The sequence below is a fragment of the Euprymna scolopes genome, chromosome 11, assembly GCF_053919585.1.
Source record: "Euprymna scolopes isolate OS-2025 chromosome 11, ASM5391958v1, whole genome shotgun sequence".
NCBI classification, from domain to species: domain Eukaryota; kingdom Metazoa; phylum Mollusca; class Cephalopoda; order Sepiida; family Sepiolidae; genus Euprymna; species Euprymna scolopes.
The window spans coordinates 1,188,830-1,207,420 of record NC_136492.1 but is presented as its reverse complement, the minus strand read 5'-3'; the positions used below and the strand labels follow the sequence as shown (position 1 = coordinate 1,207,420).

General features: G+C 36.6%; 1 protein-coding gene across 2 annotated transcripts in view; it reads right to left on the bottom strand.

Moving 5' to 3' along the window:
- Nucleotides 1-7,450: 7,450 nt before the first annotated feature.
- LOC145287716 (uncharacterized) overlaps nucleotides 7,451-18,591 on the bottom strand; it is a 640,174-nt gene continuing 629,033 nt past the window's right edge. For both annotated transcript variants that reach the window (XM_080135469.1, XM_080135468.1), the window contains one exon: nucleotides 7,451-8,589. In XM_080135469.1, the coding sequence (XP_079991595.1) occupies nucleotides 8,442-8,589 (148 nt within the window). In that variant the 3' untranslated portion in view covers nucleotides 7,451-8,441. The remainder of the gene's footprint in view (nucleotides 8,590-18,591) is intronic.

Here is an 18,591-nt window from a genome sequence, read left to right as displayed (position 1 = left end):
GGAAGCATGCACGTTTCTGTTGGGACGATGCATGTCAGTCTGCTTTTAATCGATTGAAATCGAAGCTTGCAGAGATGGTGACGCTGGCATACCCGGACATTAGCAAAGGATACAGACTATACACAGATGCCTCCGATTATGCGATCGGAGCATCCTTGTCTCAAATGGTCTACGACCCAGAGGAGGGTCGGGAGATAGAGAAACCCATTTATTTTCTATCTCATAAGTTGTCAGATACACAGACTAGATGGTCAACGATACAGAAGGAAGCATATGCGATTCACTATGCCTTAAATAAGTTGAATCACTACTTGCACAGTGCAACGTTCACCATCTACACGGATCACAGACCATTGGAGTACTTGCTGAAATCTCCGATACAGAATAAAAAAATACAGACGTGGGCTTTGAGTATGGCTGCCTATGATTGCACCATACAGTACCTGAAAGGAAAGGATAACGTCTGAGCGGATCTCTTATCCCATGCGGTAAATGCGAGTCGGGATGAAGACGATCCTCTAGTAGAAATAGATGATAGGAATTACACGGTGAGTGCGATAAACTCGAATCGTTTTGAACCAAGAGAGTTTGTATCGCATAAGGATGACGACGACTTACCAGTAGAAAGCGAGCGTCCTACACTATCAGGTTTGGATATGTGTAAAGAACAAGACGCCGATAGTCAGATCGTCGAATTAAAGAAACGGATGAGGAGCGGTAAAACGCCCAAGATGGAAGAAAAAAAGTACATCATAATGGACGATATCGTATATTATTTATCGCAACCCGACGACGATCCATTAGTTAGATTATATATTCCGTCACATTTGAGGATGAAGGTATTGAATCAATACCATGATGAGAATAGTCATATGGGTGTGGAGAAAACGTTCCACGCCATTAAACAGAAGTATTTCTGGCCTGGTTTGTTCAAGAAGGTGAACGAACGCATAGAGAAATGCGTCCCATGCCAGACCAGAAATTTGAGGAAGCCACAACCTCATATGCAGGAGACCGACATGCCTTCTTTTCCTTTTGCTAAGATTGCATTGGATATTTCCGGACCCTATCCGAGGACTTTGTCAGGCAATCAGTACATAGTCACGTTCATCGACATCTATAGTGGTTGGCCTGAGGCTTTCGCTGTGCCTAATAAAAAGGCAGAGACAGTGGTGCATCTCCATATTGAGGAAATATTTCCCAGATTTGGTGCACCATTGCAGTTACTTACGGATAACGGACCGGAAAACGTCAATGGGATCATGAAAAGGGCGTTAGAAGAGCTTACTGTTGATCACGTGACCACCTCATTTTACCACCCGCAAAGTAACGGGAAAATAGAAAGATTCCATAGGACGATGCATGACGTACTAGCAAAGAAAATAGGGGACAATGACCGTTCGTGGGACATGTACTTGAACCAGATGCTGGCTGCTGTAAGGTTTCATGTCAGCGAAACAACGAAGTACTCCCCCTATTACTTGCTCTATAATAGAGACGTTGTCTTGCCGTTAGACAACATACTGAGGCCGCGTAGAATTTACTACGGGGAAGAGGATCATGAGACCGCTCTGCAGGACATGCATCGGACCTTTACATTAGTCAGAACAATGTAAAGAGAGCTAGGAAGAAAATGATAGATAGGGCCAACGAGAAAACGAAAGCAGTCGATTTTCAAGTTGGCGATTTAGTTTATTATAAAAATAGTAGGAAAAAGGAAAAGCTAGACGTAAGATGGTCTCCATATTATGTAGGCATAGAAAAGACGGGGCCAGTTTCGTATAGGATTAGGAGTCAACTGACAGGGGCAGTAACGAAAGCCCATGGGGAACACCTCCGAAAAGTAGAACTGGAGGAATGGGATATCCCCAACGAGTAAGAGGGCTGTAGAAAACCTACCCTGTCAGCACCGGTAGAGGATAGTAGTACCGATAGGGAATCCTCTAATGGGGAGGAAGAAAATTATCCCCAACAGAGCTATCGCCATCAACGGAAATCCCCAAGTCAGGAAAACAGGGTCCCGTTGATGGAACGGAAAATAATAACACGCAGCATGACGGCTGAAAGGGCTAAGAAAATTAATGAGATATCGGAGGATGATATATTAATCTTAGTGCCCAGGTCGTGCGGTGTTGATTATGATAATAGGGACCAGCCAACCGTAGCTAGGGCTAGCACGAGGGTTGGGAACTCAAATTATAATCAAGCTGCGGGTCGGGAGCGCGGAACAGGATGTTTAGACTGGGTAAGAAAGTTACTCTGTCGATTTTAGGCAAAATCCTTATTATGGGAGTTCGAAGTTGCCACCAACATTTAGGATCCTGGCGTTCTGGTCGAAATTTTGTACTGTATGCTGCCCACATTTTAAAAAAATTAATTAAAATGTTAGTCTCACATTTAATTAATTAGTCAATTAATTAAAGGGCCGAGGTAGTGGAAAATATTGGACAAATCGACCACTTCGGTAAAACGAGTAAAGTTGCAGCGTAAATTTCGCTGTTAAGTGCGGACGATGCACTTATACCGAAGGGAGACCTTGTGCTTTCTTGTGTTGCTATTTTATTTTTTTAAATTATTTTTTGGTTATTATTATTTTTTTTTGTGTGTGTGTCCGTATGGAATCCATCGAAAAAATTGTGACATTTAGAACATTGTATTGGAAAAATTGATGGACCGATAGACGATTGAAGATTAAAAAAAATGGTTAATAGAGGGGTGTTATGTAATGGATGGCTGGGACCATCCGATACATAACTGAAAAGAAAAACTTCTTTAAAAAAAAGATAATAAAAGATTTGAAAGGTGGCCATCGAATAATCGATTGTCCACCAGTGGAAATGAAAAAATAATTACGTCGTAAACAGGGAAATCGGACGACGATTTTTGTTTGTTTACAAAACAAGGAAACGTGACATGCCTTGTAAGACTGGAATGTATATGAAGTTAGCATGAGATATGGATTCACGTGTATAAATAAAGTCAATAGTCGGTCAGCTTAAGAGAAATGGATCACGATGTCTTTGGGTCAGATGCGGCAAAAGATTGTCAAAACGTGACCAGGAGACGCGTGCTCCATTATCAATAGCAGAGTGATCGACAGGTGGCGTGGCGTGGAAAAAAAAACAGAAAACACATGCTAATATAAGAGGTGATTTTTGGAGTCCCACAAGGTAGAAGCAGAAGAAGACGAGGTAGAGAAGAAGGGAGGTAGAGAAGAGAGAGATGCCGATAGGAGACGTTTGTTGTCGAGAGCATAACGTTTTCACCCCCCTCTCCATCACTACAGTAAGCCACACCGTTAAATTTTGAACTATTAAAAATCTCGATGTACAAGAACGAGAAAAATAATTTCAAAACAAAATATATTTTCATATAAAAAGCCAGCGTGTCTTACGTCTTGATTGGTATGCTGAGTTACGTCTGATCTTTGTGTGCATGTTAATTCTCTTTCAGTCGGAATCATTATTATGACAAGCAAATGACAGCTGAAGAACACGGAGAGAGAAAAATGCACAGTCAAGGGGGAAATAACTCTGCCGTCTTGGCTGTTACCATAACAACCAGAAAACTAAACAAAATAGACGATCAATAAGAGACGGCTACTTGGTTTTGTTGCAGCGGGGAACTTACGTACTACGACCGTTCCCAACCTCGGGGTACTGGCGCTATATAACAAAACCTATTTGGTGCCGTGAGCCAGTTTTGCATCAGCGATGCAGAAACCGAACCTGGGGTATATATAATAAAAACTAATTGGTGCCCTACGACCGGTTCACTCATACCTTTAAAAAAAATTCTTAATGTTATATTGTCTCTAATATAAAGGGTTGTGTGTTTGATTATCATAAAGGGAATCGTGTGTGTGACATGTATTTTCAGAACCTACCTCTGCTACTTCGATGTTGGACCATCTGGACATTTTTCATCCTGAGGGGGAGACTTGATACCTGTTTTTGGATGAAGATTCAATCACTCCAAGACAAGGAATTAGTTCTATAGTTTTTATTTCACTTTCTCCAGATGTCCTGCAGAATGTGGAAGTGAAATCGGCCTGTGTGGGTTCTTCTTCTACACACGTAATCGTTCGCCCCCCGCCCCCCCCCCGTGAAGGGGAGGATACAACGGGAAGCCGTCCGTTGTCTTCTGTCCCAAATCAAATCTCAACGATTCAGCTAACCTGATCACATGACTCACACGCAATCAAATCAGCTGATCTTTTACTTCCGGCTAACGTGTCTACACTATAACTCACCTCTTCTCTCTCTCTCCCTCTCTCTATTCGTTAACATTCTCTCTCTCTATCCATTCTCTAACATTCCTTTTCCCCTTATTTATAAAAATGTATGACGAAGACATACATGTTTTTACTACACACTTTTACTAAGGGAATCCTAAGCTCACCCCCCTGGCAAAGGAACGTCTTGATTGGTATGCTGAGTTACGTCTGATCTTTGTGTGCATGTTAATTCTCTTTCAGTCGGAATCATTATTATGACAAGCGAATGACAGCTGAAGAACACGGAGAGAGAAAAATGCACAGTCAAGGGGGAAATAACTCTGCCGTCTTGGCTGTTACCATAACAACCAGAAAACTAAACAAAATAGACGATCAATAAGAGACGGCTACTTGGTTTTGTTGCAGCGGGGAACTTACTAACTACGACCGTTCCCCACCTAGGGGTCCTGGCGCTATATAACAGAAACTTCAACTACAGATAGAATGATCCCCTGTTCAAGCCCAGGAGTATCTCAGCTTTTTATTTTTATTTTTTCTTTAGTAAAATTTCCGATAAAAAATGACTATTTAAAATCGCTGCAAATTATTTCTTCATTTGCATATTTTAATGCTAAAGATAATTCAGAGGTACTAACCGCCAAGTCAAACTATCTTCTGACACAGACAGAATTTGATGAACGAAATGATCATTATTCATTTTAATTTAATTATCGTCAATTTTTTGCTACTTAGTCCATTGGACAAATTATTCCTCGTAATATATAATATTTCATAGATAATTGATTTTAATAATACATACATACACAATCTGCGTAAATTTAAATAACATGTTTAAGCATATTGTACGGCCGAGAAACGTCTCTCTCTCTCTCTCTCTATATATATATATATATATATATATATATTTATATATATATACATATATATATGTAAATAAAAGAAATAAAAATTACAATAAGTTTACTAAGGTAATCAAAATGGTGAACTTAAAATTTATAAACATTAAAGAGTTAATATTTACAAGTAAAGTAATCTCAACCAGTAAGCTCAATAAAACCGAAAAGAAAATAGAGCTTATTATATGAACAAATGATTAATAAAACATGTTAAAAGACATATTGAAAAAGAGTTAAAAACATATTTGATTTAAAAAGGAAGCACTAAGGACTATCCACTTATCTAGTGCTTCCTTTTTTAATCCAATATGTTTTTAACTCTTTTTCAAGATGTCTTTTAACATGTTTTATTAATTATTAGAAGGCTATTGAAATAATGGTTACCGGTGTGAGATGTGGTGTGAAAAATGAACAGAAATAGAAAACAGGTGAAATTTTTATAGAATTGTGAAATGCTGTACGTCTAGAAAAATACGCATCAAGTGAGAGTGAAAGCCAAATCACAACGTAATAGGAAGAAAATAAACAAATATTTTCTATGTTTGAAATTTATGCGTTGTTTTCTTCTTTTGTTTCCTTATTCCTGCCATGTTGTAAAGTTGGAAAAAGAAAAGGGCCGCGCGTTGTATCTCAGCGGTCGTATTTTGGAATGTTGGACTTGTGCGTAGGCAACGCGAGAATAACCTCAAGGGTGAGAATTCGATATAGAATCGTTGATTTAATTTGAATAAAATAAAATACGTATCAAGTGCGCTTGAAAGCCAAATCACAACGTAATAGTAGGAAAACAAACAACTAGTTTATATGTTTGAAATTTATAACAAATATATTTCGGAGTTATTCCCCATCCTCAGTGTGTTGTTTTCTATATGAAATTCTCATTATTTACGTTATTCCCGCATTGCTTACGCAAAGTTCTAACATTTCAAAATACAACCGCTGTGATACAACGCAGGTCGTTAACAAACTTTCCTTTCTCCAACTTTGCAACATGGCAAGGAAGAAGAAAAGAAAAAACAAAACAAAACAACACACTGAGGATGGAGAATAACTCCGGAATATATTTGTTATGAATTTCAAACAAGTAAAATATTTGTTTATTTTCCTACTATTACTTTGTGATTTTGCTTTCAAACGCATTTGATGCATATTTTATTTTATTCAAATTAAATCAACGTTTTTATATGGAATTCCCATCCTTGAGATTACTGTAGATCTACTTTTTCAAAGTTGCACGTAGCATCACATATAAAATTCGTGAATGGATACTTACTGTTTTTTGGGACTGGGATGGCTAGTGTCTTTGATATTTCGGGATAATATCCCTTTGTCAAAAAGAAATAAAGTGTGAAAACCGATTAATTTTTCAAAAGAGAGAAAACGCAATGGTAATGCAACAGGATGTTAAGTTGAGACTATATATATATATATATATATATATATATATATATATATATATATATATATATATATATATATATATATATATATATATATACTATCAAGCTGCCCACTGTTGCCCGGTCGTGAAATACGCTTAATATGTTATTTTGGTTAATGCAGATTTCGAATTTATTATTATATTACATTGGCCCAAATATATAATAATGATTTAAAAAGTTAAAGAAAATGACTAGTGCGCCACCACCAAGAACGGAAACCAAAGCGCTTACGATTTATTTTTTACCTTTGACGTTAATGACTGAGCTATGAAGACGTGTTTTCTGCAAGGCGAAATATTAACTCATAGCTATTACATTACGCATGCATATTCGTAATGCTGTCGTTCAACCTTCACCTGGTGGATTTCATTGTTTTAATTTTCACACTTTTGCGCCGAGTTTCGCATCGGTTGGAAGACCCTATATATTAGGTTTCATGTCTGTAAACAAAAAAACTGACAAAGGAGTTTGGTAGGCAAAGTTTTTAAACAAATATATATATATATATATATGCACACATACACATACATAAATTTATATAAAAAGAGCTTTGTGTTTGCTTATGCAAATACTAAATCAGTATAAATCATGTAGAATATATGCATGGATATAATTACACGTAATAATAAACTAAAGATGATCATCTCATGAGTAAACCGAAAACACTAATAATGAATTAATTAAAATGAATGTTTTTAAGAGTATGTAAATTAGTTAGATATTTTGCAGATAAATGCAATTCAACAACCCATATATACCAAAGCTATATTTTCGTTTTAAATAAATAGAAAAAATGGTTTCCTAATAGGAATATCAATGCACAAAAATGTTAATTTCTTGGTGTATAGATAAAGAAATTTGAGACGACTAAAATAAATATAGGTATTAATTTATTTGTCAGATCAAGAAGAGAAAAACATCAAATAGAAAAAAGGTGTTATAAACGCTCTTTATACCTGGGCATTTCGAAGCCTAATGCTTCTCCACAGAAGAGCTAGATTACAGATATAGGAAAATGCGACATTTAACTTATTTGGATGGAAATGTAAAATAAAAATAAAAGAAGGAAGATAGATAATAATGTATGATTAGTGTTAAAAAAAAAGAATTTCATTTCAGTAAATGTTTTAATATCATCTTTCAGCAGAAACCATATGGTTTATCAGATGAGGGTACAATTTATATCGATCGGCAAAATGACATTATATTTCAGTTCTTACCACGACACACCCACGATGAATTCGAGTCGAAAGATAATCTTCCTAGAAGATGATCTACTAAAATGGAATTCCGAAGTTTTTATTAGTAACCTCAAAATAGTTTATATTTCTACACTTATCTGTCCATATGAGTATGTTAAGTAATATATGTTTATATTTACTTATATGTTTTAACGAGATTATTTTCTATTAGGTTGACCATAAAGTTCGTGCGGAATTTTTAATTTTGATTTCAAATGATGTATTTTCAAATAAGTTTTCGTTATAATAACTTTACTTTATGTATTATATTAAACTTAATATATTATATTAAACAGCGTTTTTCACTATATTAAATCGGTTAAATTACAATCGTTTTAAAACAATTAAGTCGTCTTTTAAGAATATTAGATGGAAAAAAGCAAACTTGGACAATTTTCTCCTCCACGACAATGGCCAATAAGACGTTGCTAAACCGACTACGCTTCATCGCCACCAGAATGCAAGATTTTTTACATTACTGGCATAACAGACTTGTTTTTCGTTGGCAGAAGTATGTAGATCTGATTGTGCTTTTTCGATCAATAATTTTTGTTTGAGCTGAGATGTCTGAAATTAAAAGTCCAAAACCGCAAGAACTTTCTTGTCAACATGATACTTAGATGTTTTAATAAGATAATTTTCTAATATTCTTCCAATTTGTGGCAAATGGTTTATTTGCTCTGTGTCCTTGCATCGGAGAGCCGTAAAAAGATTCTGCTGAATTGTCATCTCTTGCACTGTGATTCATACGTTTTTTCTCTTTATGTTTCTTCCTGAAAAAAAAGCGATATTGTATTAAAACAATAGAAAAGATAACATTTATTCAAGTATTGACATCAAAGACAAAATACAAAGAAAAACAAAAAACAAAAATCTGAACAAATTTCTAAAATGCATTTTATGATTTTTTAAATCATAATCGACACTTGTACGTAAGATGTTACTATTTGGGACCATGCCTAATAAAGATTAACAAGATGTTGGTGTATATTAAATTTAAACTTCTGCATATCAGTACAGCCAGGGAAGCAAGTAGCAAGAACGGCATTTCAAAATCTAGCTGTTCGAAGGACAAACTATTAGATTAGAAAGCTTTATGGCATTTCGGGTTCTCAAAAGTGAAGAGGTAAGATTTTGTTGCTAAGTGGGCTTGTCGGGAAATGTACGTCGAAGGGGGCACAAGTGCAATAAGTTCATCAGAGCACATTATCTCTTCTCTTCTCTTCTCTTCTTCTCTTCTTCTCTTCTATCTTCTTCTATTCTATCTATCTATTCTTTTTCTATCTATCTATCTATATAAATAAAATGAACTCATTTTTTCCCGTCGGATTTTGACCTTAATAGGATTAAAAATCAAGATATTTCATGCAAATATAATATGCACAAACGGCAGAACAATATCTGAGGTGTGTTATAGGCTGATTATTTCTCAAATTCCTCGATAATCTTAGATTTCTATACTTTTTCTGCTGAGAAGTCACGGCCAAAATCGGTTAAGATCAATGAAAGTGGTAAAATATTTTCTCTCTAATAAATTCCCCCTCCCCCTGCCACCACTTAACACCGTTTGGGGATCGTTCACAAGGAACAGTTGAGAAGAGAACACCGGTTTGGCTTCGTAGTTCTTTCATGTGAAGTTATTTAAAATTACTAAAGTAAGCTGCAGTGCTCTGTGGCGTAGTGGTTAGCGTGCTGGACAATTCACATTATATTTTCACGTTCGCGCCGACCTACCGTAGTCGTTTTTTTTTTCCTAAACAACTGGAATGGACTTTTCTTGGTGGCCGAACTGTTAAAGTTGCAGATGTTTTTTTTGTTTTTTTTCACACTTTATTTTCCTACTTTTACTCATGACTCCGGGTTTGATCCTTCCTACTTACCTACCATAACATTTTTTTAAAACTCCCCCCCCGTCCCGGAAACAAACACTCGGGCAACGCCGGGTACCTCCGCTAGTATTAAGATATTGTAAAACAGTAATAGAGATGCAACATTGCGGCGATGGGACAGGGGTGGGACCTATTAGATTGAAAATTCTTTTATGTATCCTATCCAAGAGGATGAGACTAGTGTTAGATGCACCAGCCAAGATGTGGCAATAATACTTAATGCTTGGGTGAATGGTGGTCTTAGCCTTCGCAATGTCCTCAATGTATTTGTGCCAGTTCATATTGCCCACAAATTTTGGCCGAGAGGGTTGAAGGTAGAATTCTCAGATAGGGTATTATTTGTCATGGATATTGGTGGTTGGAGAGGCGTGTTGTAATTGTTAAAGGAGAGCAGCTTAGTCTTACTAGCATTAAATGTTATCCATTTGAGGTCTTATTCCACTACGGTCTGGAGGTCATTTTCTAACGATTATTTCATTGTCTTAGATTTATGTACATCCGTTTCTCCTTCACGCATGTTATAGAGCGTTGTATCATCAGCAAATATACCCATCTCGGACACAATATAATCAGGACGGTCATTAATGAATATCAGGAATAATAGTGATCCCAGGGTCGACTTCTGAGGCATTCTCACATTAATGTTGTGTTGCTTGGATGTACGTCCATTAATGACAACCTGGATGATCTTATTTCCTAAGCAGGAGCTAATTATCTTTAATATACGTCCAGTTACACGGTATGATTTAATTTTCATTTGCAACTCTTCGTGCTAGACTTTGTAAAAGGACTTGAATATATCAAAGCTTCAGCCCTGGCTTTGCCTGCCTTATCCAGTGCATAGTATATGCGTTCAGAGATGACTGTTAAAATATCTGCAGTAGAACGACATTTCCTAAATGCATACTGTTTGTCAGAGAGAAGATTTGCTTTTGTGAGGTGGTGGACTAGTACTTGATTAATTAAGGCCCCAAAGATTTTAGCGAAGATGGAGAAAAGACTTATAGGGCGATAATTGAAAGAATCAGTATTTTTACCAGAATTCGTGTACACTGGTACCACAGAGGCCATCTTCCAGCTATCAGGGAAGCAAGATCCAGCAAGGCATTTTTTGTTGAGATTGGAAAGTACAGGGGCTATCTCAGATGAGCATTTCTTAATTAGTATAGCAGGGATGAAATGATACCCACACTCCTTGGAGACGTCTAAGTTTTTATGATATCAAGGACATTAAAAGGTAGCTGGAAATCTTGTGAAGTAGGCTCTTGTGCAATACCTTATCGAAGGCCTTTGATATGTCAAGAGCAATTACCCTGGAAAGTAAGCCTTTGTCAAGAGATTCACTAATCCTGTGAGATATAACAGTTAGCACATCTGCTGTAGATCTTGCAGAGCGGAAACCATATTGCATGTCACTAAGAAGGTTATTTCTGCTGAGGTGGTTGACTAGTTCTTTATTTGATACGGATTCCAACAACTTACTCATGACACACAGGAAACTTATTCGTCTGTACTGAGAGGGAGATGACTTTTCACCTGACTTCTTAAATACAGGGCGTACTGATGAGATTTTCCAGGATGTTGGAAAGCACTTTTCCTTAAGGCAACGCTTAAACAGTTTTGTAAGTATGGGGGCAAGTTCTGGTTGGAGCTTTTTCAGCACTATAACTGGAATGCTGTCAGGGCCAGTTGCTTTACTGGAATCAAGGTTCTTGATTAGTTTGGCGACATCATGCATAGATATTTGTATGTTGCATAGTGTGTTTTCTGTTACAGGAGGAAATATGGGGAGTTGATGGCCTTTGTCGCTTAGGGTAAATTAGCTGCAAAGTTCTTGGCAAAAAGTCGTACCTTTTCTGATGCTGACGAGATGACCTCAGGTCCATTGATGATGGTTGGGATAGAACGCACGCTTCTGTTTAGGATCCTGTTTGTTATTTGCCAAAACTGATGGGAACTAAGCCGCTGCTCAGCTACTTTGAATTAAACGGACTGAGCATATAGCTCTCTTGCACTTTTTATTACTCTTTTACAGTGGTTGCTGACAGTCCTGAAAGCATCTTTAGTCTCAGTACATCTATTATGTTGGTAACTATGGAAAAGTGATTTCTGTGCGCACATTCTTGGGAGAATCATGTTGGCTGTTAGTCTGCGTTTGCAAGTAGACTGTGGGCATTAGTCACACAATACTCCGATACTGTGGCGAGGAATAGGTCTAGAAGTGAGGCCTGCTGGTGTTAACGATCTGGTAGGCGGATTGGGTACATTACTGTCTGTATGAGGGAATGGTCTATAAAGAAGTTACAAGTAGAGTGTCCAGCTGCATCTGTGCAACCTGAGAAACCGAACTATTTTTTTTATCGTAGACATAAAAGGCATCAAACAGATGTATATATATATATATATATATATATATATATATATATATATATATATATATATATATATATTCTCAATGGTCAAATCGTTGAACTTTGATCCCTTAATCGCCAAATTTTTGGTCGAAAACCAATCACATCGATTTTCTAAAATCTCAGTACACTGTATATCAAATTTCAAGTATATAGACTAAAAATTGACAGAGTTATTGCATAGGGAAATGTATACACACAGACACACAGACACAAAGATACACAGATATCCACACAGACAGACACTTTCACTTTTATAGATATACTATTTCAGCACGGCGTTGCCCGGGTATTTGGAGGTGCATGTTGAGCCCCCTCCCCTCCCAAAGAAAAGCGGGCAATTTTTTTTAAATTTGACCCCTATTATGACCCCTTAACATTTATTGTTTTGGGCTCAAATCAAGTTATTAAGTAAGATCCATGTCCAATGAACATATATCTAAAATTTCAAGTGTTTAGACCCAAAATTGTCGGAGTTTTGTAGCGTTTGTATAGTTCTTAAAGGTAAAATCGTTAAACTTTGACCCCTTAATCGCCAAACTTCTGGCCGAAAACCAATCACATCGATTTTCCCAAATCTCAGTACCCTGTATATCAAATTTCGAGTCTGTAGACTAAAAATTGACAGAGTTATTGCGTAGGGAAATGTACACACACAGATACACAGATACACAGACACACAGATACACACACAGACACTTTCACTTATATATATATATATATATATATATATATATATATATATAAGTAAGTGAACGTGTGTGTGTCTGTGTACATTTCGCTACGCAATAACTCTGTCTGTTTTCAGTCTACAGGCTCAAAGTTTGATATACAGGGAACTGAGATTTGGGAAAATCGATGTGATCGGTTTTCGGCCTGAAATTTGGCTGTTAAGGGGTAAAAGTTCAACGATTTGACCTTTGAGAACTCTACCAAACTCCTCCGACAATTTTCGGTCTAAACATTTAAAATTTTAGATATTGGTTCCTTGGGCATGGATCTAACTTAATAAGTTGACCTGAGCCCAAAATAATAACAAATGTTAAGGGGTCAAACTTTAAAACATTAGGGTTCAAACTTTAAAAAATTGACCGTTTTTTTTGTTGCTCAGCATATACCTCCAAACACCCAGGCAAGTATATATATATAAAAGTGAACGTGTCTGTGTGTCTGTCTGTCTGTGTGTCTGTCTGTGTACATTTCCGTACGCAAAAACTCTGTCAATTTTTAGTCTACAGACTCGAAACTTTATATACAGGGTACTGAGCTTTAGGAAAATCTATGTGATTGGTTTTCGGCCAGAAATTTAGCTGTTAAGGGGTCAAAGTTCACTGATTTACTTTTGAGAAATCTACAAAACTCCTCTGACAATTTTGGGTCTACGCACTTGAAATTTTAGATATAGGTCCCTTGAACATGGATCTACCTTAAGCTTGATTTGAGCCCAAAACAATAAATGTTAAGGGGTTATAATAGAGGTCAAAGTTAAAATAAATTGACCGCTTTTTTATGCTCAACATACATATCCAAACACCCGGGCAACGCCGGGCTGAAATGCTAGTCTATATGCCTATAAAAGTGAACGTATCTGTGTATCTGTGTGTCTGTGGATCTGTGTACATTTCCCTACGCAATAACTCTGTCAATTTTAATCTACAGACTCGAAATTTGATATACAGGTTACTGAGATTTGAGAAAATCGATGTGATCGGTTTTTGGCCAGAAATTTGGCGATTAAGGGGGTAAAGGTTCAACGATTTGACCTTTGAGAACTCTACCAAACTCCTCCGACAATTTTGAGTCTACGTACTTGAAATTTTAGATCTGCGGTCTCTTCCAAATTACTCAGACAATTTCTGGTCTAAATATTTGACATTTTATATAAAGGGTATTCAGAGATAGGGCAAGCTTTTTCATCAGTTTGGGTCGAAAATTTTTAGTTACCGGTATATGAATGTATATATGTATGTCTGTTTGCATGTCTGTCTTAAACTTTCAATAGAGGCGAAAAATTGGCTAAAAACATTAATATCTTCCCCTTCAAGTAGGCACTTTTCTACAAGGGGGAACTTTATCGCCGATATTTTTGAAAGTTATCCTCTCCTTTAGATTGTCTAGCCTTAATTTAAAAAAAAATGTCGCTTCCGGTTTGGCGGTGGTCGTAACAGCATAAACGTTAGGTTTTATCTCGTTCTCTTCCTTCCTTGCGGTACGAGTTCTGGCCTGCCTTCCTACTACCACTTTTTTTTTTGCTCAACATACACATCCAAACACCCGAGCAACGCCATGCGCCCATGCTAGTATATCTATAAAAGTGAAAGTGTCTGTCTGTGTGTCTGTGTACATTTCCCTACGCAATAACTCTGTCAATTTTTAGTCTACAGACTCGAAATTTTATATACAGGGTACTGAGAGTTAGGAAAATCGATGTGGTCGATTTTTGGCCAGAAATTTGGACATTAAGCGGTCAAAGTTCAACGATTTGACCTTTGAGAACTCTACCAAACTCCTTCGACAATACTGGGTCTACACACTTGAAATTTTAGATATAGGTGTCTTGGACATGGATCTAACTTAATGATTGGATTTGAGCTCAAAAATATAAATTTTAAGGGGTTATAATAGGGGTCAAATTTAAAAAGAAATTGACCGCTTCTATTTTCTCAAAATACACCACCTCCAAATACATGGGCAACGCCGGGCACCGATGCTAGTATATATATATATATATATATATATATATATATATATATATATATATATATATATATATATAAGCACATAAAGTTATGAACAGTACATAGGTCCGTAGCAAAGTCTGGCTTTAGAAATGTACATGTATGTTATAACGTTATTGTTTATTCCTAGTGAGATGGTTGTCATCGTTTTAACGTTATATGAGGGATCTTTGTGGTTATTTAACTTTCCGGCTGAGATCAAAGTATAGTATCTTTTCTGATGCTGCACTTAAATTTTTATTCTCGGTTAGTGGAGGAGAAAATCCTTCATAAATAAGATAATCGTTATTTTTGTCCCTTTTTCCACATTAAGAGGACCCTTGTGGGGAGGCAAAATAAAGAGAAACATGCAGTATGTTGTTCTTCATATAATATAGTCAAAATAAAATCATGAAACGTTTTCTTAGAATTAATTCAGGTTCAAACATTATTTTGACTGGACAATCAAGGATTGGTAATAAACAATTCTGAACTTTGGTAAACATTGTTTACGTTATGTTGTCTTCAATTATGTCTACGCACACAGATATGAAATGGTATGCTGTAAAATGTTCCTCCAATAAAAGCAATAAAAAACAGGCCTATTAGATTGGAGACTATTTCCGGTTGTGTCTAAAACGGAGATATTATTGGTTAATATTGTATAAACAATATTCCATGCAAATGTAATTATTTTTGTAGTGCAGTCAATGGAATTGACCTTTGGAATATATTCAATATATTTGTTCCAGTTCGTGTTGTCTGTGAATGTAAAGCCGATCTGTTTAGACGATGAGTTTTTTTTATTAGAGTGTGATTAATCAGAGCAATCGGTGATTGAGAAGGTTTCTCAGAATTGTTAAATGACAAAAAGTTAGTTTCTTATAATTGTTAATGTACAAAAAATTAGTTGTTCATAATTGTTAAAGTACAGAACATTAGTGTCTTTTAATTGTTAAAGTACAAAAAATTAGTGGCTTTTCATTGTTAAAGTACAAAATATTAGTTTCTTTTAATAGTTAAAGTACAAAACATTAGTGTCTTTTAATTGTTAAAGTACAAAATATTAGTTTCTTTTAATTGTTGAAGTACAAAATATTAGTTTCTTTTAAATTGTTAAAGTACAAAATATTAGTTTCTTTTTATTGTTAAAGTACAAAATATTAGTTTCTTTTTATTGTTAAAGTACAAAATATTAGTTTCTTTTAATTGTTAAAGTACAAAATCTAGAAGTGTAAGCCATTTTGAGTTTCAGAACAGTTTCAGATGGTACGCTGTTACACACAAGTCCTGGGAGGTGACTTGTTTGTAGTAGACAGTTCCACAGAACAAAATATTCTTACCGTGTCGAAACCCGGGAAAAGAACATGTGAAATTGCTCCAGAAAAGGTTTAATATTTATGAAGCAATTCTGGTTTCTGATTGGTTGGTAGCAGAACGTGAATTAATTTGATTCGTCAGTTATTAGCAGCAACGTTTATAAATAGAATTGTCCGACTGTGTGGGATCATACCCCATTAAAACACTCTTTTGATGGGATGTGTCTCCTAGCGGCTTCGGCTGCAGGGAGACAGGGTAGTACATGTCAAGGATTCGTCACTTGACACTCAGCCCAACAGGTGAGGGGCCGGGAACCGGCCCAGCACCTGTTGGACTGAGGTACACCGCCTGGGTAATACCTAGGAGGTCCACCCTCCCAGGCCATGCCACCGGGCTTTCTGGTGGGGCAAGTTTATTGCTTGCTGCCTGAGGCGCCCCGACCGGGGAATGCCGACGGGGTTACTCAGGCAATTTTTAAAATTGCAGGAGTGCCCCTCCTTTAGGGGAGCCTGCGGGGTTCCCACTTTCCGGCCTTGTGCCACATTTTGCTGAGGTGGGCAGCAAATAAATATCTACCCCATTAAAACACTCTTTTGATGGGATGTCTCCTAGCGGCTTCGGCTGCATGGAGACAGGGTAGTACCAGTCAAGGATTCGTCACTTGACACTCAGCCCAACAGGTGAGGGACCGGGAACCGGCCCAGCACCTGTTGGACTGAGGTACACCGCCTGGGTAATACCTAGGAGGTCCACCCTCCCAGGCCTTGCCACTGGGCTTTCCGGTGGGGCAAGTTTATTGCTTGCTGCCTGAGGCGCCCCGACCGGGGAATGCCGACGGGGTTACTCAGGCAATTTTTAAAATTGCAGGAGTGCCCCTCCTTTAGGGGAGCCTGCGGGGTTTTCACTTTCCGGCCTTGTGCCACATTTTGCTGAGGTGGGCAGCAAATAATATCTACCCCATTAAAACACCAAAATATTGCAACATCCTCCCTATTTTTTATAATGGGGAAGTCCCTTGTGTTTGTTCTGCTCAAAAATAAATATATATTTTCATATTCACTTAGACATAACAAAAATTAGAAATCATTTGGATCTTAGAATTTTAGCATTCAAAAAGACGCCATTTTTAATTGTGTTCAAATGTCAAAAAGGAAAATTACAAAGATTTTTTTTTAAGCAAAAGTATTAGTTACGCATTAGTAGGTTAAAGTGTTAATACAAATAAAATGGATACAATTTAACGTCTTGTCAAGGACTATTTTTATATATATATATATATAGAAATCTATATACTCTGAGCATTACCCCTTGGGTTTCCCGCTGATATTCATGCAAAATAATAAGAGCCTTCTCATAAGTGGAACTTCGCTGGTCTGTATTTTTAATATATAGAAATCTATATACATACAGGGCAGTGAAAGAAAAAAAAATATTCAGTCGAATTCACCAACAAGTTTTGAGAAAAAACGTTGTAGCTTTATCCTTGTCGCCGGTTTCGTAAATACATCAGCGATATTTTGTTCTGATGATATGTAATTAAAAATAATGGATTCCTTGTTTATCTCGTTTTTTATGAAATGGTATTTTATATCTATATGCTTAGATCTTTGGTTGATTATCGTGTTCTGTGCTAAGACTATACTGGCTTGATTATCACAATTAATTACTACGGGGCTTGTAATCAATTCTGGCTCCAAAATTATCTTCAGGATAGTTTTAAGGTAGAGTGCTTCCTGGGTCGTGTGTATGGTCGCGATAAATTCTGCTTCACACGTAGAGAGAGATACAATCTGTTGCTTTTTAGATTTCCATGAAATAATAGGCCCATTTTCTGAGAGTCTGAAACAATATCCAGATACACTCTTGCGATCTTCGTCGTTTGCCCAGTCTGAATCCAAAAAACCTTATAATTTTAGGGGATTTCTTGATTTTCTAAATACTAACTTCTGTTCTTTAGTTCCTTTTAAATAACGTAGGACTTGTTTAGCTCTGTTTAAATCCTTCATTGTCGGTCGTGATAATTTTTGTGACAGTTTTGTTACTGTATAGCATATGTCGGGCCTGGTTGCAGTCATTAAATATATAAGACTACCTATAATTTCGCGATATTGTGTGTCATTTATTATTTCAGATTCTGTGTGTATATTTTTATTAATATCATTTTCGACCGGCGTAGAGCGTTTCTTGCACTCTCCCATTCCAAATTTTAATGGTATTTTGTCGATGTATCTCGATTGAGTCATCGTAACAAGTCCTTTGCTTTGAATAAATTCTATCCTCAGAAACCAGGATATTTTGCCAAGATCGGTCATTTTGAATCATTTACTTAATTTGTTCTTAACATCAGTTAACATTATGTCACAATTTGATGCGATTAAAATATCATCGACCCACAAAACAAAAATCAGTAGTTTATCGTCTTTCTGTTGGGTATATAA